The sequence below is a fragment of the Chlamydotis macqueenii genome, chromosome 11 (genome assembly GCF_036417535.1).
Source record: "Chlamydotis macqueenii isolate bChlMac1 chromosome 11, bChlMac1.mat, whole genome shotgun sequence".
Taxonomy (NCBI): Eukaryota; Metazoa; Chordata; class Aves; order Otidiformes; family Otididae; genus Chlamydotis; species Chlamydotis macqueenii.
In genome coordinates, this window is record NC_141566.1 from 14153230 (window position 1) to 14175465 (window position 22236).

The 22236-nt window shown below is 40.2% G+C and overlaps 1 protein-coding gene across 1 annotated transcript in view; it reads left to right on the top strand.

Annotated features, from left to right (window-relative positions):
* The first annotated feature begins 558 nt into the window (after positions 1-558).
* STK26 (serine/threonine kinase 26) overlaps positions 559-22236 on the top strand; it is a 32983-nt gene continuing 11305 nt past the window's right edge. The window contains exons 1-3 of the mRNA XM_086756173.1: positions 559-828; positions 935-1053; positions 16745-16975. Of these exons, the coding sequence (XP_086612299.1) occupies positions 1012-1053; positions 16745-16975 (273 nt within the window). The 5' untranslated portion in view covers positions 559-828; positions 935-1011. The remainder of the gene's footprint in view (positions 829-934; positions 1054-16744; positions 16976-22236) is intronic.

A 22236-nucleotide genomic window follows, 5' to 3' on the forward strand; every position in this document is an offset into this window, starting at 1 on the left:
ACGCCCCCGGACTGGCCACACCACCTTCGCCAAGGCTGGCTGCCAGGAGCACCCCTGAGACAGAAGACATCCCCTCTTTGCGTCAGAAAAGCAAATAAAGCTCGTTAAATATCCACTCAAATTCGCAACTACGTGTGTCTGGGGTGCAGGAGCCCAGGGTGCAGTGGTGAGAAGGGTGCTTGGGGGTATACGGGGCGGGGGCCGTGTGTCTGGGGGCACAGGCGCTGTGACTGTGTGTGGGAGGACAGGACCTGGTGACAGCGCCTGAGGGGCACAGGCCGGTGTGACACGGTGCTCAGGGGCCCTGCCCGGGGTGACAGTGCCCGAGGGACCCACGGCACCGCGCAACGTCGCGGGCAGCCCCGTCCCTGTGAGCCGGGCCCGGGCCGGCGCTGAGGGGGCCGCCGCCGCCGCCCCTCCCTCCGTCCCCCAGCCGCTACCCACCCGGCGCGCGCTGCCCGGGGCGGTCGAGGAGGCGGGGGCAGCTGACGCCGGGGACCGTGCGGCGGCGGCGGCGGTAGCGGCGGCGGCTCCGCCCCGTGAGGCCGGAGCTGAGACGGAAGAAGCAGCCGCCGCCGCTTCCCGACATGGCGCTCTGAGCCCAGCCCCGGCCGTGCCGAGAGCCGCCACCCCGCGCGCCTCTCCGGGGGGCCCCGAGCAGCCGCCCCCTGCGCCAGGACCGGGGAGGGGGGCATGGGCAGGGCGAGCGGCGCCAGCCGGCAGGGCCGCTGCTAGGAGCCCGGCGGGCATGGGAGAGCGGCGCTAGGGACCCCCGCTTCCCACCCGCGTCGCGCAGCTCGGCCCCGGCCCCAGCCCCGCGGCCGCGAGGTGAGCCGGCGGCGGGCGGGGGCTGCCGTGCAGGGCGGGCCGCGGGGAGGGAAGGAGGGAGCGCGGCCCGCGCTAAAGCCGCCTCCCCGCCGCTTTGTCCTTCCAGGCCCCGCCGCCGCCGCCCAGGAGCAGGGAGGCCGACAGAGGGGAGCAGCGGGCGGCGCCCGGCCGCCGCAGCCCGCCATGGCCCACTCGCCCGTGGCGGTGCAAGTGCCCGGCATGCAGGTGAGTTCCGCGCCGCGCCGGCCCCAAAATGGAGGCGACGGGCTCGGGCTTGGCCTCGGCTCCGGAAGCGGCGCTTGCGGACCCACCGGGCGGAGGCCGCCGCTGGGGCGACGGGTCCAGGGGGGACCGCGGGTGGGTGAAGCGGGGCGGGCGGTGCGGCCCGGCCGCGAAAAGGCCTCGCTGGGCCTAGGGAGGAGCGCGGGCCGGAGCCCTCACTGAGCGAGGGAAGGAGGAGGGGGTGCTCTGGGGTAACGGGAGGCCCTGGAGGCGCCCCGCACCCTCAGCGTGCCCGGGGCGGGCCGCGTACCTGCAGCCAGGCCCCGTGAGGCGAAGGGCTTCCCCTCCCGCCCTTCCCTCTTTGTTCGAGGCCGGCCGCGCTGCGTCCAGGAGCACGTAAGAGCTTCTAAAAACTGATTAAAGACGAAACGGAGTTAATCGCAGGGTGTGTGGGTGTGCTGTAAATGACATATCAGGCTGGCTGGCAAGCGTACCTCCTGCAGGACTTCCCCACCAGCCCGCGCTTGGCGCCGGGCCTGGAGCGCAGCTTCTCCGAGGACCTCGCTGTTAATGGGAAGGTGGTAAAGGCGAGGTCCGGCGGTGAAACAGCACGGCGGCCAGCTTGCTGTGGGGAGCCGTCATCTGTCAGAAACTTACACCTCTCTTCCGCGGGAGATGAGGCCTAGTGTCATTTCTCTGTGTTGGTGGTATCTGCTTAGAAAACAAGCTCATACGTTACTGATTTTCGTAGGCAAGGTGCAGTTCTTCTGACTCTTCATTCTCGCTCTGCTGGACCATCTAATACAAGTTTGGTTAGAGATCTTCATGAAATGTAAAGGAGCTGAGAACCAAACTCGCTTCAGTGCTGTTGATTTTTGCTTGTCAGACACTGGCAGCCTTGTCAGTGTTTTGAGCTTTCTCTTAATTTCTAGGGTAGTCATGCCTGTATGATATTGGATGTTTTTCCGTTCAACCAGCTTAGAAACCTTTATGATACATCTCTATGTATGCGAGGCATGTAAAGAGTTCAGGAGGTTTTAGAACAGAAGGTTAAAATTTCTCTTGGTCGGGTATCTTCATCACTTTCAGAACATGTAGAATTGATCTATAAACAGTATTTATCTATTAATTTTGGTTGTTACTAAGATTTGGTTTACCTTTCTGATTTCTAATAATTTGCAAGCTTTCTGAAATCAGTTAAATTTTGGTTTTCCACTGACTTTCTGTTGATGTAACAGGACATGAGCCATGCTTTCTCAGCCTCCTTGTTCTATTAATATGTCAGGGTTACTGTTGCACTGGTACGTCCTGAAGAAATTTTGTGATAAAAGATTTAGAGGCTTTAGCCTGAGTTTCTTTATCTATATCCTCTGGGTTTTTTGGTGTGTTTGTATTTGGGAGATTTCTATTTCAAAATCCAAGTTTGTAAATTTCTTCTTTTTACATCTGCTTGATGTATTGCTGTCCTGTTTTCCGTAGCTGCCCTGTCATCACAAAAGGACCTTGAAATTATTTAAGATCCTGTTTTCCATTGTTATACCAATAAACTTTATGTAATAGCATACTTAGTTCCACTGGTATTGTTAGTTTAACCCAGACTCCTTCACTTATACTTGTATGTGTAAAGCATTTTTTTAAAACTGTTAGATATGTACAGCTGCATGGAATTAAAATACATTTTTCCCGTGGTAATTTTTTTTGTATTAAGACTATTACACAAGTCCTGAAAGTCTTAGAATACAAAGAAGTAGAATTTGGTCCTAAATTATTGTACTCGCTCTTCTTTTGGAAGAGTCATAATACAGGTTTTTTTAATTAAAAAAAGCCCTCCAACGTGTTCTAGAGGACTGTGGTAGTCTGAGGTGTAAGGGTTGCTTATTTTGGTTTTTTTAACCTATCTGAACTATTCAGTCACAATCATCCAAGTGGTGATAAGTGTCCCTGCTCCTGCTCAGTGTGAAATAAAATGCATGGTGATCGATTGAAGAAGGAATAAACAAGTTCTTCTGTAATGGAAGAAGATCTAATAGTTACGTTAAAACTATCACTGTGGGAAAGTGCCTGTGATGTCAAACCCCTTGTTTTGTAGTCTGTGTTGAGGGAAGCATTTTATTGAATGTAATAGTTGGAAACAGAGTTTGCCAGAGAATGTGTTACAAATTTGAAGTTTTCAGTTTTATTGTAATTTTATACTTTCCCTCCCATTTCATTACACGTAAAAAAAGTGTCAACAAAAATCAGGAAATTATGTATTATATAGTTTCCATTCTCCAAAAAGAAGGCTTTGATGGTTTATCACCAAAGTATAACAGAAGCTTTTTTGACTGTTTTAAGATCTTTAATCTTATGAAGAGTCAAGTTCCCTTAAAAAAAAAAAAAAAAAACCATGGAAAATGACAGAAAGTCACATAGAGTTATTTTGGTGAACTCAGAGTCTGACTTCCAGTACCCTGGAAACAGTGGAAGACCCAGAGGTAGTATTATCTGTTGCCCTTATGAGTAGTTACAGAACCATTTGTTTATGTAGTGATTGCGTTCTGTTTAACCTGTCTTGTGTCCCTAACAAAACCAAATTTTGTACCTAACAATTCTTGCCTGTGCAAACAACTTCCTTAACATGTGCATTTTCCTCACTCCTTTGGAAAAGCTCACTTGATCCAATTGTACGTTAACTTACCCAGCTGCCAAGCTTCTAAGCCCATTCAATAAGATCAAAGTAGTTGGTGAAAGTATAAAATGAGCGCTCTGAAGCTGAGCAGGATACCCCAAATTATGACATTTTATACAGAATCCAAGATGACAGGAAGAAGAAAAAGGTTGATGGAGCTGTGTGAGCACAATTAAGGTGTCCTGGTGCATGAAGTGTGGTTTGCAATGAGTTTGAATGTCAGGTTTGATTTTTTTATTTTTTTTATTTTTTTATTTTTTTAATTTCAGTAATGTCACTGTAACTTTGTTCCTTGGGATAAAAATATTCGAACTAGTTCTTAGTTTGCAATGCTTTGAGATCTCGCAGTGAGAAGCTTGTCCAGTGGCAGTATCTTCAAGGAATCCTGTTGAGCTCGTGCAGAGCATTTCTGGATATGCCTTGTAAGAGAGATGTTAGAGCTGTGTCTTTTACCACTCTGGGACCTGTACTGAAAACAGAGCTGGAGTGAAGGTGTTGGACCCCTCGTTAGTGGTCCTGCAATACTGCTTTTCTCTTGCTTAGCAGGCAGGACGTGTAGCTCAGAGGGTTACATTTGTTTAAAGTGATCAGAAAGTTTGAAGTATGTCAGTCATTTCAGTATGATGCATTTCTGATAAACTTATGTTACTGGCAGTGTCTCATACAGTACCCAAAAGTTCATTACAAATAAAAGAGACTGGAAATTGTTAACTTAGACTCTCTTCTAAGGTGGACAGTGAGTAAGTTTTGCTGTCTGTCAGCATCCTAAATTTCCAAACTAGTCTGTGAACTTCTGCAATGGAGCATCACTCAAGTAATAGATGCTTTTATGTATAAACTTTCTTTTTTCATATTCTTATTTGTTGTGCAGAACCTTAAGTCTGTGAAATACTTGTTCATTAACTGATGGAAAAGTTGATTCTTCTCATTTGTGTTCCTACTTGTCAGTATGTGTGTCTTTGGAACCTGGTTTGGGGCTTGCTTTCTCTTTCTCTCTGCTGTCCTACTCATCTAAACACTTTTGTTTCCTTTCTCATGGCTTTGTTGATATTTCCTGATCCTGTATGGCAGTAGTCGAATACAGCCAGAAAGGTTGTTTAGACCTGATCTCCATCTGTTTTTATTGGCATTCAGACTCTCTTGCAATAAAGAGTCTAACTTCCTCTAAAAGCAGGGTAGCCAGAAGCATGTGACCTGTCAGCCGGTGTACTCTGATTCACAATTGAAGGATTGCTCGATTAAATACAAACTTGGATGTGAAGGTGAGCTTTGCTCTGCGCTGCCGCTTAGCAGACTGGCTGTAGGGCGCTGCTTGCTGAACAACCTGAGCCTGGCAGCTGGAGAGTCCCTCCCTGCAGGATGCTCAGAGGAGGATCAGTTAACCTCTAGTTATTGCATGGGTGTAAAAAAGTGAAGGGAGAGGTATCATTTAGTTTTGGAAGTGGTCTTTTTCATAGACCAAGAAAGCAACAAATTTTCTCTTAAATAAGTGCACCTGTAGCAATGGGCTCTTTGTGTGGTGCCTAGAAGTAGTCTGGAAGTGTGTCATTCTAGTTACAAGAATATGACTTCTGTTAAGAGCAAGCAGTCTGTTACTGTCAAATGCTTAAATGTTTGGAGGATGGGCATTACAGGAACCTAAAACTTTGAAGAAGGATCCATTCAAGGATTTGTTAATTTATGCCTCTCCTAGGAACTAAGCTGTGTCCAGATGCTTGTAAGGCGAGTTTGAAAAGGCTTTATACTTTTATTATGTAGAGATGTGACTGGAAAGTCTAGCGCTTGCAGAACACCGGGAGAGTTTCTCAGTGTCTAGAAACCAGGAATTTCTCATGATTGAGCTAGGATGGACTCGAGTGTTTTGATGATTAATACCTTGTCCAATATCAGTTCCTTGATTTGTACTTTGAGCCACAGTGCTGGCAAGCTGCAGGAAGTTAGTGTTTAAGACCTGTGGAGAGCATGTCTCTTTGCTGCTTGAAGCGGATATGCATCAAAATATTTGTGGAATTCAGCACTGCAATTGTTCCTTTCCTTGTCGTGCTTGATATACAAGTTGTATCATACCTAATAGTAGTCTGCTAACTCAGCTCAGGCTTTGTTAGCTGAACTTGGTTCTTCCATCTTGTATATTGTGATAAGTTGCTCTGATGACAAAGAAAAGTAGGGCTCAGTCATACTTGTACTGCCTTACTGTTACCAAAGGAGGAGGATAGGGCAAGCTCTGAAAGTGTTTGATACATAGAAGCTGTGTAGGTATAATCAGCTGTAATTCAGCAGATGCTTTTATCAGACTTAGAAGAAAAAATCCACAGCAGTCTTTTACTAGTACTTTTTGTGCAGATTTTACAGTTTTATATGCGCATTAAGTGCACTGACCTGGAATTCAGAGGCAAATCTGCTGAAGCTGCAGAGAGCACGTAAAACAAACTCAACTCATCTCACCTTGATCTCTCTGCTCTTCTGTAACGTCGTATACTCTCAGTTTTGGGCAGAGGATAATTTCCCTCAAAAGGAAAAAAACGTTACACCTGAAACCAGACTTTTAACTTTTAAAAATATGTAATTGTTACTTTATTCTGTACTGTTGGTTTTTGTTTTTTTTTTTTTTTCTGTTGAATTTAACATTGAAAAGATTCACACTGGCTGTTTTTGAACTCCAGGGTCTTATTGTCATGCTTTAGAAGTCCTGATGAAAGTTTTCTTTTTCTTTTCTCCTTTTCCTCAAAAACGAGACTATATGGTAAGTAGTAGCTCAGTAATATATTGCAATGTGTTGTTAAAAAAAGAAACAATTATTTAGATGCTTATTTTGAGGGGAGGATTGTTTCTTTATATATAGTAACTTTGTAGCACACAATGAAGATTGTATATGGCAGAATGTGCCTCTGCAGCAGTATTTGTTGTATGAGACCTGTGAAACAGATATCTTAGTAAAGATAGGCAAGCGTATTATCCTCAGTTTTCGTTGTTTTCAGTCAGCTCCAAAAGTGAAAGGACTAATTTTAAACCTGTTAGTAAAAGTACCACTTGTTTGCTCTTTGGTGATTACCTTTAGATTTAAAAAAGAGTCATGAACTCTGAAAAGTGATAAGAGGCTATTGTTTTGTCTTTCATTTATTCTTAGAGACTGAGTTTAATAATTAACAGACACTTGAAGAGTTCAGGGATGGGAGTTGGGGAAGGTGGGGTTGGGGATGAACAGTACAAAGTTGGTTTTGAAATTCCTCCGTAACAAATAATCTTTTGACATGCTGTGATTGGTGGCTACATGTGTGTTGTCTTTGCAGAAGTAAAGAATTGGTGACGTATCTATCATGTCAGGAGCCACTGTTCCGAATCCTGCTATTTTGTTCTAATTTGTAATAATTGAAAATCAAATTCCTTCCTAATACTGCCTCACCAGTTTTTACTCTGTTTAAACAACTGCTATTTGTTCTTTAAATTTAAACTTCTAGCAGCTCTAGAACAAGTCTGTTCTGCTGATTAGATGAGGATCACTGAGCACACTCCTTAGTTCTGAAGGAGCGACTGCCCATCTAGTGGTATTCACTGAAATCCGTTCTGCCAGAGAGATTGCTAGCCAAATAAATCCGGCAAAAAGAACTTAGAGAAACTATTAATAAAGGGACTGACAAGGTTACGGTAGCTTGCTGGTCTCATTCTTCCTCATATCTTGTATATTTTTTCAGAGATAGGCTATGTTGATTAGGTCCGTAGCTTGGAAAAAAACCCATGGCTTCAGCTGAGATCTTTCTTTCTGAAGAAAGCTTTGAAGAACTGTGTGGTTGACGCTTAGAAGTATGAAGCTGAGTTTGTCTTGCCAAAATCTCTATTTGAATGGTCTTGATTGAGGCAGCATATCTGCAAAAGCTTTGTGGTGTGATCTGTCTTGGATCTGTGTGAATTCTATATGCGTTGATGGAGGAGAACAAGGAATGAGAAATGTTAGTTATCTGCAGGTTTCACACTTGAGCTGTGAAAGGAGGAGCCTAAGAGCCCAGGGTGGCTTCACTGTTTTCATGAACCAGAAGTCAAGAACCATCTGTTCAGTCCTGAAGAATGTGGGTTGTTTTTCTGTTCCCCCCCTGCTCCCCGATCTTTTGCAGGCTTTCCTTTCAACTGGGTACTGTTACATGTTCTAAATGTTTGAATTATGTTGACTGGAGGTATCAGAGGGTGTCTCTGCTTTGCTAGATGTCAAGTAGTATTTCAATGCCGGCTTCTGTGTTGGGAGCTGAATGCAGAATAATGAAAACACTGTACAGCTTGAAATGACCATGAGTGTTGTAAAGTGCCTAAATGTAAAACACTGAATGAAGAAGATTGAATTTCTACTGATGTAAATCAATTAAAAACAGACAGAGAATTATGAGTGGAGCAAGGTGATCTTGCTGTTGATCTCTCACCTAGGAAGGTGTCATCTGGCAGCTGGTCATAGCAAGAACATTTTTACATTCCTGTAGAGCTTTATTCCAGCCTAGTTGGCAAGAAGAATCTGATTTTTTTTTTTTTTTTTTTCAGGGTGTTTCTCTTCCTCCCCTCCCCCTTCCCCTCGCCTTTTATGTAATGAGATGCTTTGCCATGGTATGAATGAGCTGCAAAGTAATTGAAAAAGGGGTTTCCCCGAAATGGGCAGGTTGGTTCTGGCAGGGTAGGTTTCTTGCTTCCTTTGTAGCTCATTTTGGAGTTGTATTTCTGGTTTTTCATTGTGTGCTTCTTGTAGCTTCAGGTCCAGTCTGATTGATATGATCAAGGGCCACTATTCAAGGGGAGAGTACAGCTTTCAAGCTTGTGGTCGTCTAGCCCTGGGGAGAGAACAGAAATCTGGGATTCTAGTAGACTGGTGTGTTTGTCTTCCTTTGTCAAAATGGTCATTACCAAAGCTAAAGGAATGGTGTGATACCCTCTAAACGTGGGTTCCCACTTGGGGTTCATTGCAGGCAGTGATTATGCCTGGGAAGTTATCTGTGGTAAATAAACTTGTGGCCTGCTCTTTAACACACATTGTGTTTTGGAGCCATCCTTTTTCCAGCAGCGTTTTTCTGCCTTGCTTTATTTTTGTTTAGCTTGAAAATAAGTAATTACTGCTTCAGTAGAGAGACTTAACAAAAATACTTAAGTGTGTGTTAAACTTGAGGTCTTGTTGCTGCTTTCTAGTTTATAAAAGGGCAAGTTAAAAAGCTGGATTTTGTTGCTATTTTTGTTCTATCTGGATTTTAGTAGGACTTTAATCTCGTTTATAGGAGGAAAATCTGTGTATCATGTTCTAGCTTGCACAGAAAAAAAAATGCTAAAATGGCCTCTTAGAGCAGTGAGGAGGCCTGTAAAATTTATGTAGCAGTTGCCATTTAGCTGTACATACTGAGCCTCTAAATATTAGGGAAATGGTCCAAATGCTGTCATGATATAGTTTATTGCTGTCAGAGTTGTGACGTAGTTGTTCCTTTAAATGGGTGTGACAAAAAAAAATGTTTGTGTGCTGATAAGCAGGCTGCTTGCTTAAAGGAAGGGCATACTGCTAAAAGTAGGCTGCAGCCCATAAATGGTTATTTTTCCATATTCCTATTAGATGTGGCTTACAAAAGCAGTTCATAAAATGGAAAGATGACAAATGTTCTTCAGCAATGAGAAATTATGATAGTGCTCTATCTTCTAATTCGGGTGTACAGGCAGTTAGTTCATTGAGGTGAGTTAATTACCCATTGAGCAGTCACTTGTCCTGCACTGTTCAACAAATGAGATTATATTTGTTTTGAGAGATCAGGTTGTTGAACTCTAATAAATGCAGAACAGAGTTTTAACACAGTGGCATACCAGAACCTGTTGATTTCTTGAACTGACTTCTGTCTCAATCTAAGGATGTCCATACTTCCCAGCTATAGAGCATTGAGTCACTTAAGTCTTTTTCAAATTATAGTAAAGAGCTAGCCACATAATTTGTGCCCTCCTCCTTCTGACTCTTTAGTAGGCCATGCTCCTCAGATATGTGAACAAACTGAAGGATATGCAGCTGTACGCAGTGGTTTGAGGATTTTTTTTTAAAAGGTTCTAGGTGGTTAAAAGGTATTGATACATAGAATTGAAGCTAAGTGGGACTCTCACTGGCATGAGAAATTTCTCTGTGTTTCCTTTTGTCAATGCAGAATAATCTTTGTAAATAATTGGTGTAAATTTTTTTTAATTGCCTGTGTCAAAGAGCTAATCTTTGGGAGATGTGTTATTCTTTCTTTTTGCTTATTTATGCTGTTTCCTGAGCTGCTTCATGTTGTGTTACCAAAGTGAAAGAATGGCTAAGAATAGAGGAAGTGAGTTCAGTGGTTTCCATGTTCGGCATAACATGGCAATTGGCAGCTTACATCTGCCACAGGCCAGAGATAATTTGATGATGAAGGTGATTCTTTCCTTAAAAATGTGGGAATGGGTGGGACTGAAAGCTGATTTTAAAGTTTTGCTAGTCATATGAATTTTCAGGCAGCTTGCCTTATGGCTGACTTGATGAAAACAAAGCCACATGGGTTTTTTGCTTGCTTATTTTTGCTTTTGTTTTATGTTGAAGTTCTCCAGGCTCTCACTAAAAATGGCAATGAGTCTTGGCCTTGTCAGATAAGGGAGATGTTCTGTGAAAGACATAGCAGAGGTCTGGTCCCGTTTAGGACAGCAAAGCTCCAACTGTTGCTTCCTACCATGTAGAAAAGTTTGAAAATTTAGAAATTTGATACTTTATAAAACAAAATTGTCTTATTGTTAAAATATTTTTTCTTCAATATGTATGATACAGTTCCAGTAAATATAAGTATCTGCTATCCTGATATTTTAGTCTTGAATAGAACTGTAGAGTAGCATCAGAGTTTAGTTACATGCAAAAGTCACTGAGAAGCAAGAGTATGTGTACAAGATAGAGGAAAAAAAGTCTGCAGGTTCCACCTTTGTTTTGAAAGTCTGCAGGTTCATTTTTTTCTGATTCTTTGTAAGTAGTAATGGCTCTGCACCTGTGCCTTCATTAATTTCAAACTATTTAAATTTTTATGTATATACACACACATGCCTACGGCACTGTTTGTGTGAGTAACTTCATTTGTAGTAGGGTTTTAAAATAAAATTGGCGGGAGGAGGTGGGGAGGAGCTCCAGGAATTAAAAGCAATCGCTACCTGTGGTGGCTTTATTGTAAAGAGGTAAAATTTCCTTATGCGGGTATAATATGGAAATATATGTATAATGTATGTGAATATATATTTTTACATAATAGAATTTGCATGGTATTTTTATATATATATATATATATATAAACATATGTGAAACTACATGTAGATAGTGTATGGGAAGAGATTCAATTAAGAAGAATGTATCTGTTGGTTAAGATAATACTGTAAGAACTTCTGTAGCCTGTCAGGTTTACCAGTCTTATTACCTCCTAATTTCAATTTTTTGGGGGTTCTGAAAAACTTAGAGGTACTTTATTATTTGAGGGCACATAAATGTCTATGAATGGACTGATTACCTGTGATTTCAGTGTGTTAAACCCAGATGCAGTATTTTGTACGAGTCAGATAAATGCTGAGGATAGCTGAAATGTCTTAACTTTTAATCTATTTTTCTTTTATTGACTTTCAAGTGTCTTTTTTTTTTTTTTTTTTTTACTCTTTGTTTTTCAGGTATTCATTCTTAAGACAATAAAACGTATCTTGGAGATTTTGCAGATAATAAACTAAGCCTCATAATTGCTATTTAATTTTATTGTTAGCCATAATTCAGACAGTGGGATTTAAGAGAAATGGTACAGTGCATGCTTGCTTCAGCAACACAGTTGGCATACATTTCTGATACGGTATTTTAAGGCTAATATAACTATGGGGCTGCACAACAAATTAACAGGGGTGGTTTTTTGGTGGTGGGTTGGTTTTGGATTTGGTTTGGCTTTAAATGTCTGGCCATAACATAACCTCCTTCTTTTCCTCAAACTTTCTGTCAGATAGGTCTTTTCCTTGTAGTTTACCTTTGACTTCTCCCTGGCTGTGAAGATCGGGTTTTTATTTTAGTGAGCAATTGCTTGAAATGACAGTCTTTTAAACACACAGTAATTCTGATGGATTCCAAAGATACCAGTATGTGTTAGGGTGGATACTTGAAAAACATACGAGTTAAACACTCTAGTCTTCTCTTGCCAACCTTTTATAAAATATTTTGAGTTAATTATTGCATCTTTATCTAATGTGTATTTCAGTAATGTCTCCTGTTGTAGGTGAGCTGTTCTGTAGTACTGCTACAATTTTAAGGGGACGTCTGTTCCAAATAAAGCATGGGAAACATTTGAAAATCCAGATAGTGTAACAGCATTTCCGTGTCAGGTTTTAGAAATACTGTTAAGACAACAGGCTATATATTCTCAAATTGACGGGCTACTTAGAAATATCACAATATTATGGTAAATTATTTGCTTTAGGAGTCCTAGAAGATACTGATTTTGATTTTGTTAGAAACAGACATTAGCTCAGTCTCTGTCCAAGATTCTTTGAAGTTTTCATACAGTTGTACTCACTACCCTTTAATGAAATTCATTAATGAATGTTCTTAGAAGATGTGTTTCTGTAAAAGAGCAGTCTTGCATTAACAAATCCCAAAGCAGTCCAGCATAGATATTTTTTCTTATAATTTGGTGTATGTCACTAGATATCTGTGTAATCTTGGAAGTTAGATATTCAGTGTCCTTTAACTTGGTTTCAAAGGAAGAATGTAGAATTTGGAGAACGGGCATGTGAAAGGGTCAGAGGTGGTAAGGTAAGTCACCCAGTTGGTCTTGTAGCAGAATGCAGCCAAGACAGTGCTGTGTAGCTGTGTTTATCAGAATAAAAAAAAAGATGCTTATATAAGCCGTATTGGCTGAACACTTGATGCAACTACTGCAGATATGCCGGCAAAAGTTGTGCTATAGTGTTTCTTATTTGGAGCTTCTGAGCGGGCGGTTGGACTAGATGACCTCCTGAGGTCCCTGCCAAGGTGAACTGTGCTATGATCCTGTGACTCTAAATGTGTACGTACATACATCTGTGTATAAACACATACAGGAATGGCACCTGGTTGAATAAGAGAGGAGAAATTTTGCTGAACACCAGCGCAAGCTATGTAATTGTGCTGGACTGGTGAAATGATGGACTTTCTAAGGTATGCAGAGGGCTTGTGTTGTCACGCTCCTGCTGGTACTGTTACTCATGCTGGTGCGATTGAAGTTGGCATGTGAATGTGCCTGTGCTTGTCATACTTGTTGCTGCTTTTGTCTGTGGAAAATGAGCTTAGGGAGGGAAGGAGCAATAGATTTTCTTCCTGATTTGTCCGCTTATAGGTGTTACGTTTGGAGAGGTGATGATGGAATCCCTACACTGTCTATTGTATTGTTACTGTCTGCTACCCAACAGATGTGACTCCCCATAGAAACCAGTATTTATTTTTAAAAAACAAAACAAGACATGACAGTTATTCATACAGGCAACTTTTAAGGCTTCTGAACCTTTTTCCTGTTCAATGAAAGATCTGTGAAGGAACAGAGAATAACATTTGCTTGTTTTGCTCAGGAGTGTTAATAATGTTAGAAATCTTAATTTTTACTGTTTTAGAAGCTTAGCTGGCAGCTGTGCTGCAAAAATTTATAAGTATATATTGGGGATGTGTATACACACTTTTATTTCCATAAATTGTATCTCCATCCTTTTCTATACCAGGAGAAGGAGGATAGGCATTACAGCATTATATACATTTACTTTTGTTTAAAAAGTAGTCTTTTAAAGTTTGGATGAGTGTTTTTTGTTTTTTTTTTTTTTAATTAGTTGTAGAACATTCCTGTAGAACAATAGTCTGAAAGACAAGGAAATGAAGAAAGGTAAAAGCAAATCTCTTTCAAAATGCAGTCTTTGTTCTAAGGCCGTATTTTAAGTTATGTAGTGTTGGAAGTTTGAAGTCTTTCCAAAGGACGTTATCTCAGTATTAGCCATAGTTGGTCAGAAATATTTGCCCTTATCCTGAAGTGTCCTACAGTTCCTTGTCAGTCTTGGTGAGTAACAGAAGCTGTAAAGCTGACTTTGCTTGCTGTGAGAGGATTTTCTCAGAATAGAAAGATGTGACTTTTTCCTCTATTAGTCCTGCACAGTTTGTTCTCCTCTGATGCCCCTCTGTTCCACCTCTAGCTCACAAGGATGTATATGGAGTTCTGAAGTGTCGGAAAGTCCAGCATTCCAGCGTAATGGTACTGGGAGTTGTTAGAAGTTAAAATAGCCTGTAAAGCTCTGATTCACCTGAAGTCACTCGGGGAAGAGTTTGGAGGACTGGCTTGTTTTGTTGATGACCGTTAAGTGAGTGTACAGGATTGAGTGATGTGCATTTCCACTGAGGAGCCCAGAGGAGTTTTCTACTTAAGGTTTCTCCCCAAGCAAAACCCAAGTGTTGCCCTTTGAGTTCATCAACATTTGTGAAGGGTTGGGTTAGCTCACCACTGTCTGTGATTAAATTGCTTTTCTTTTGTCTGTCTGGAAGTGTTTAACAGGTTTCTTCTCAAATTAACAGTCACTTTTAGTTAGTATAACTGATTCCCAGAATCCAGGCTCCAAGTATGTCTCAAAATAAAGATAGTTTTTCTGAAGATGACTATTTTAGGATTAATTAAAAGTTTTGCCAATCCTCTCTCTTAACTCTCTTGTTTCTTGGGGGGGGTGTGTCTTTGTTTATTGTAAATGGAGATCTATCAGTTAATTATTTGTTATTGCAACTCATGTTGTAGTTTAGGAACACATTAGGTTGCTAGCTAAATGACAATTTTTCAGCTTATTTAGCAGCAGGAAAAGGCTGGGTGACAGCTGCCGCTGCTTTTGCCACAACTGTGTCTACAATTTTTTTTTTTTTTTAAATACATCTGAAAATAAATTTTTAAATTCAGGGTTTTTTAGTCTTAATGATGAAAAGATGGCAGGAACTGATGCACCTAGTGTATGGCAATATGGCTATCTTTGGTCAGTTTGAAGGTTTACTGTGGTTTTTTTGTTTGTTTGTTGTTGGTTTTTTTTTTTTTTTTTTTTTTTTTTTGTGTCTAACTAAAAGATTTATGAGCACCTGGGGCCTACATTAATTTTGTTTCCCAATATAATATCAGCTGTCCCAGATTTCAGATCAAAATAGTACTCATCTTGTCTTTTTTTGTGTTTCATGCATTTGCTCATCTTTTAAGTCTTTCAATGAATCTATCAACAGAAGAAAATACAAAACTTTTTGCTTAATTATTTCTCTGAAGGTGGTGTGGTTTATTTTTTTGTGGTTTTTTTTTTTTGTTGTTTTTCATGAAGCAGAGTAGCAACAAGCGTGTTGTAGACAAAGGGGAAATTCCTCATTCTTCTTGCTTTAATGTGCTGCTCAGGAACAGCAGTGTGTCTTGTATATTCGCAAAACCTAAATATCTAACTCCACAGATCACCATGAATCTGCCGTACTACTTCATGTTCCCTCCTCTTGTGATAGCATAAATGACAGCTTGGTATATATGAGCAGTGAACCGATTCTGCTCAAAAAATAAACCTGACAAATCATATGGTTAACTCTTAGCTAAATCTGTTTCCTGAGTCATCTCACCATATTGTGTAATAAATGGGAAGAAGTAACAATAAGGGCCTAGTGAGAAAATGAGATTGTCCGTTTTGGACTAGTATAAAGTAGTAATGTATTTTTTTCCCCGTAAAGTTTTTGCATCTGTTTGCAAGAACACCAGTGTAAAGATGTTTTCTGGAGTTTTATGTTGATACCTGAGTATTTTGTTATGTAGGGTAATCTGTGCCTGGGGCTGAATGTCTGCTTTTGCCAAAGCTGTCACTTCTTTTGCTGGTTCTGAGTCTTGGAGTGTGAGAAAGATCTAAAACAAAGCATCTTTTTTGTATTTTCAAATGTTGCTGTTGAATTAGAAGGCTTTTTTTTTTGAAGGTGTTTCTTTGTCAAAGATTGATTTGCGCAATTACTTGCCTGGTTCTGATGGCAGTAATGTATTTAATTCTATTGTTCGGCAAAGTGCGGGCTGTTAGTCATATGCCTGTCTTGCCTCTTAAAACACCTTTCTGCAAACTTTCTTACTATGGTCTGAAGTCTTGTGTTTTAGAAGTCATTGCTGTGGTTTATGGATACACAAGGTTCTCTAAGCAGCCACATAGCGTGCTTTATCTTGAAGGGAAAATGAGAATTTACTTCTTTTTTCTTTTGTGATTACTTTAATGGAGCTGAGAAATTGAAAATCTTTGTATACTAATCAGTCTGCTGACCTTAGAGTAGTGAATGAACAGAGACTGCAAGCCAAGTGTCCTCAGCAGTGCTGTGCTGTCTGGTGCTCTGGTCCCCTTTTTTAAGGCATGCTTGGGTGATACCAGCTGGTTCTGATCAGTACCTCAGTTTCAGTACTTGGCTCCAGCTGTCTTATTCCTTCCTCGAACATCTCTGTCCCTTTTGCTCTACTTCTTGTCAGCACTTTTAGCTGCCCTGAACACGCCTGAACTTATCAGATCTCAAAATCTGCCGGTGAGTACCAGGTAGTGCAGCCTTCTCACAACTGGCTCCATGCTGTTATTACTTGGTAGGATGCTTTGTCTGCCCAAGGATGTTGGCCAAGTAGAAAGCCCAACCTTTTCTGCCTGGGTGATGGTGTTAGTGCTTCTGTACCAGTAATTGCATTCCCCAGTCTTCTGAATTACTGCACAGATAGGATTAGTATTAAGAACGGCTCTATTCTTTCATTTTAAAGGGTTGTTATGTGGGGAAGTGAAATGAGGTTTCTATCTGACTCCCTTCCTGGTGAGGCTCATTTACCTTTGAAATAATTGCATAATGTATGTTCTGTAATTAATAGCTGAATTACAGGTTAGTGTGCAGGAAATAAATTTATCTGATGCGAGCCTTCTAGTGATGATAAATCTGGATTATGTGCTTCTTGGGAAGTAATGAGGGCTAATAACTTGGAAGTAAATTAAGTAACTCGTGTTTATTTATATTTTTTTTTTTCCTAGAACCATAGAGCAGACCCAGAAGAACTATTCACAAAACTAGAACGCATTGGGAAAGGCTCCTTTGGTGAAGTCTTTAAAGGAATTGATAATCGGACACAGCAAGTGGTTGCTATAAAAATCATAGACCTTGAGGAAGCAGAAGATGAAATAGAAGATATACAGCAAGAGATAACTGTTTTAAGTCAGTGTGATAGTCCTTATGTAACAAAATACTACGGATCATATTTAAAGGTAATGTACAGTACTGCACAAAGATTTGCTAGCATCCATTTTTTTTCAATGCTGCTTGGAAAAAAAAATCTAAAATTGAGCAAGAACTATCATGCCAACTTGACCTTTTTAGGAGGTTTTTGTTTTTCTTTGAACAGAGTTTTCAGTTTGTTTTGCTCCTTTGGCTGCTTGCTCTTTGAGGCTAGAATTTGCACAAAATGGCCAGAGAATGAATGGAGCTGATGGAGGATTCCTCTTGCCATTGCTATTGCTTTTGGACCTTGGTTTTCTCTCCGCCCTCCACAATCCCTAGCACAATTTTGTGGCCTTTCTATGGAAGAAAAAAACTACCTTCATAGTTATACAAAAGGCTTTCTCTGGTGTGTAAAAAAGCCCTGCACCATGTAGAGATGTGTTGGTAATTATGCAGCATAGTAGGGCTGAGACAAAGTAAAACTGACATCAGCGGAGTTATGTAACTGCTGTGTGAAATGTTATCTAAGGCATAATTTAAAAACAAACAAACAAAAATGAAAACCTACAGAAATCCAAAATGGTGAGTAAGTCTTTTCAGCTTGCAAAACTGTCCAGGTATTATCACCTTAAATACTGCTTAAATGATCTGCAGTGCGTACATGTTTTAGATTATTAAAAAAAAAAATCTCAAACCTTTTAATAAAAGCTAAAGTGTTAACTATAGTTAGAGCTATCTTAAATGTCTGGGGGTTTTTGTTTGCTTGCATTTGTTTTTTTGTTGTTGTTGAATTTATTTGTTTGTTCTTGGTTTGTTTGCTTAGGTTTTTTTGTTTGTTTGTTTTTTTGTTAGGGTTGTTTTGCTTTGTTTTGTTTTGTTTTCCCTCAGGCATTTCTGGCTCCTTAAGGTATACTGGGTTTTTTTGACATTATTCTAAAGACAGAACTTTGAGAAACATTCCTGTGTCACCGTTGTCCTCTATCTTTCAGTGATACTATGAAAATATTTGCAGAATTTGTTTAGTAGTGTTCTTTGTAGATTTGGCTTTTTTCCTCTTTAATTGCCAAAGTATTTAATTTTTCGTATTTTAATGCTAAGTGGGTAATTTAATTTTCTGTATTCCCTCCAAATACTAAATTCTCATTTTCACCAAGATAAGACAGCTATGGAGGCTTTCCTGTTTACTTAGTATTCAGTGGGTTCTTCGTGCTCAAGTGGACCTACAGCTTGTCACTGATGTCCCGTCTTTCCTTCTCTTTACTAGGCTCAGTCAGTGGGATTTTTTTGTTTGTTATTAAGTGATAGAGCTCTGAGATACAGTAGAATTTACTTTCCTGCATCGTTGTATATTAGAACAAGATGGTCCTTCTCAAGAAGAGAAGGCCAACCGCATCCTAGGCCGCATCAAAAGAAGCGTGGCCAGCAAGTCGAGGGAGGTGATTCTCCCCCTCTACTCTGCCCTGGTGAGACCCCACCTGCAGTACTGTGTCCAGTTCTGGAGCCCCCAGCACAAGAAGGACATGGACCAGTTGGAGAAGGTCCAGAGGAGGACCATGAAGATGATAAAAGGGCTGGAGCACCTCTCTTATGAGGACAGGCTGAGAGAGTTGGGGCTGTTCAGCCTGGAGATGAGGAGGCTCTGGGGAGACCTGATAGCAGTCTTCCAGTACCTCAAGGGGGCCTACAAGAAAGATGGGGAAAGGCTGTTTAGTAGGGCCTGTTGCGATAGGACGAGAGGTAATGGTTTTAAAATAGAGGGGGGTAGATTTAGATTGGAAACTAGGAAAAAATTTTTTACAAGGAGAGTTATAGAACACTGGCACAGGTTGCCCAGAGAGGCGGTGGATGCCCCATCCCTGGAAATGTTCAAGGCCAGGCTGGATGAGGCTCTGAGCAACCTGACCTAGTCAGGGATGTCCCTGCTCCTTGCAGGGGGGTTGGACTAGATGACCTTTGAAGGTCCCTTCCAACTCTAACCGTTCTATGATTCTATGATAACTTTAAATTCAGCTAGCAGTGTTTCCCTGGAGCAGTGCACAAATGCTACTGCAGATCCAGACATGATCAGTCTTTTTTTACAGGCCTTTATTTTCTGTGACAAGCTAAGTCCTAAATATTATCCTCCTGGGTATCAGTCATTTTAACTTTGTGTTGTAAAAGCCCAGTTGTTTCCCCTGAAGTACAAACAGGTCAAGGTAAATCTTGGAAAGTGTTTTTGCTTGGAAATGTTTTTACTTGGAAAAGTGTTTTGTTAAATTTCAGAATTGAACAGCTATTTCAGCAGCTGTAAATGGAGTAAATGAAACCTTCATTTGGTGGGGGTTTGTTTGCTTTTTGCTTGTTTGTGTTTTGGTTGGGTTTTTTTGGTGGGTGTGGGGGTTTTTTTTGTGGGGTTTTTTTGTGTTTTTTTTTGAGGGGTGGTGTGTGGAAAAAAGCTGTGTGAGTTATGAATTGAATAGGGGAAGAAAATAATCTCTTCGTTATTTACAGCAACATATGCATTGAAAGCAAAAAGAGTATTGCAAATCTACCTCAGTACTTGTGCATTACAGCAGTTTGTCTTTGGCCTTATTATGCAAATCTTTCGCTTTTCCCCTTTTGTTAGATATGTAAGTATAATTATCCTATCAGTGCTATGAAACTGTCAACTTCTGGATAGAGTTTTTTTTACTTTTAAAAAATTCCTGTCACATACAGGCTTGTGTTAACGCTGTAGTACTTTCCTTACCACTGTTTTAGTTCTTTCCATTTCTATTCTAAATGGATACATTTTGAAAGATTAGTGCTGATCTCTTGTTTACTTTTCACACTTTTAGTATTTTTAGGGGAGGAAAACTTCTGTCCATGGAGCTTGGGGAGGTGTTTGTGGAATTTTGGTTATTTTCCCATTCCTTTAAGAAATTCCTCCTTTTAAAAAAAAAAAAGGAAAACAAACCCGAAACAACAAAAACCAAACCACACCAAAAAACTAAAAATGCTTCACGGGAATATTTTCCATCCCAGACTAGCATGATAGGTAGTTCTACTGCTTGCTGTACCCCAAGTAATTGAATAAAAATGTCTGCAAATAAATGAACATTTTTAGTTCTGTAATTAAAAATAGATAAATAAAATTACTGTCTAAAATTACTGTTAAGTACGTTTAACTTCTTATTAGCTATTGCTCTGAGAATGGCTGTCAGCCTAAGTATTTAGCTGTGTAGTACTTCATTCAGGATTTAGTCTCTAGATACTTTAGACATCTCTTGGAAACAGTGAAATAGGTGCAGTTGTGTACCAGATGGCTGTATAATTAAAGGTTAAAGAACGTTGAGGTTAAATTCTGACATCTTATTTCTTAAAAAGCAAAGTCCTAGGCTGCAAAGATTAATAGCACTTTGCTGTGGAAATGACTGGTACGAAGATCACATTCAAACTGATCACATGGCTTTATCGGTGAATACTTAGTTTTATGTATGAAGATCACTGAAAATATTCCTAGAAATACCTTTTAAGGTAACGGCTAAAAAGAGCATAAGCATACAGTAAATAGAAGGTATTTCAAAATGCAGGAGAGTTTTAATTTTCCCTTTGCATCTTTATTTACAGGAAAATAAAACTGTTGAGTCAGTCTACCCTCTTTCAGACCATGCTTATTATTTGGAATAGAAATAATTTACTTAAATATATTACTCATACATGTAGCTTTCTCTGGAGCTCTAGGAGTGGCATTAGAAATGTTTTTGAATTTTGTACTGTTTGAATCAAAGAGACTTAGTAATTTCTTTGCTATACCAAAGCAAACCCTAAAGTGCAAAGGCATTCAGGTTGCCTATAACATTTACTCATAGAACGGTTTGGGTTGGAAGGGACCTTAAATATCATCCAGTTCCAACCTTCCTGCCTCCAGTAGGCCAGGTTGCTCAAAGCCCCATTAAGGAAACTGTATTATTGAAAATATTATTGATATTTTTTTAGTTGTGTAATCTAGATCAGGTTTAAAGCTTTAAAGGATACAAAATTTGGTAGTTTTTACTTTGAAAGAACTGCAGCTGTGACCATGTGTTGGCATCAGGTTTTTCATGTGTGCCTCAGTTGATAGAATTGAACTGTAATGGAACACCTTCTGTTGTAACTTATTCTTGTTTTTTAACCCATTTTAAGGAAGCTTTGAATAAGCAGACTGTCATCATCAATTTGTAGTCTGTTTCAGTTTTTCCTCTGGCAAGATAGCATGTTTGATAATTGAAAATTGTTTATGATTAGAACATGAAATGAGAGATGTTAACTGTGATGATTTTCTAATTGCAAGCATTTCAGATGAGAGGCTTTATTTTTTTACAGTTTGTTCTACATATTCTGCAGCTTTACAGTTTCCTCACACTTCAGGATGCAAAGCCAGCCTTGCGGCTGACTGGGATGGAGTGGCCCAGTCTCAGCAAGCCTGGGGCTTACCAGCTACATGCAGGCTCTTCCAGATGCTCCTGCTGCTGAAAGGGAGGAGGGAAGAGTGTCTTTATTTCAATTACTTGACTTACTAATTTGTAACTTAGTCAGCTCAGCTGATGCCATGTAACTTACACTTATATTCTGCAGCTTGACTGCTCATTAACTACAGCTTGTACATCTGACTTGTAAATTGGATTTTTAAAATATGGTCTGTCCCTTTATATTTTTACCTAGCAGTGCAATGTTATTTGTCTGTTACCAGATATTTTAGTCTTTAAAAACCTTGTCATTGCTAAGAGATGACAAGGTCTACTTCCTTGAGATTCTTGAGATAAAGCTGATGCCAGTTTTCAATTATTGTGACACAAAAAGATGCAGTACTCCTATATCTTTGTAATTTGGGATACCTGTATATCTTGAATATTGGAGTTTGAATGGGAGTTTCCTATTAAATTAATCTTAGAGCTTAGGTATTGTTAGGTGATATACAAGCATATATATAGTCAAGGAATGCACCATAATAAACACATTTGTATACAATAGTAAAATTTTTTACCTTTATGTTGTGTCTTTCACAAGTGCTTGTAGAATTGCACAAGCTTGCAACTGTATTAATGCAACTTTTATAGCTGCAAGATAATGTAAATCCTGATGTAGATGTCTGTGGATGTTCATATTTGTGGCAGGTCAGTATCTAAATTTGTCTTCTCATCCCATATTGCACTTTGATTGTGATTAACATCACATCTCAATAAAACACTGATCGTGGAGGGTACCCCTGAAAGTGGTAGTGCACAGCAGTGCAGCAGTGTAAGTTATGTTAGACAGATAAAATGAATGTTTTCCTCAGGCTTAGTGGCTTGTCAAAATGTATTACTAC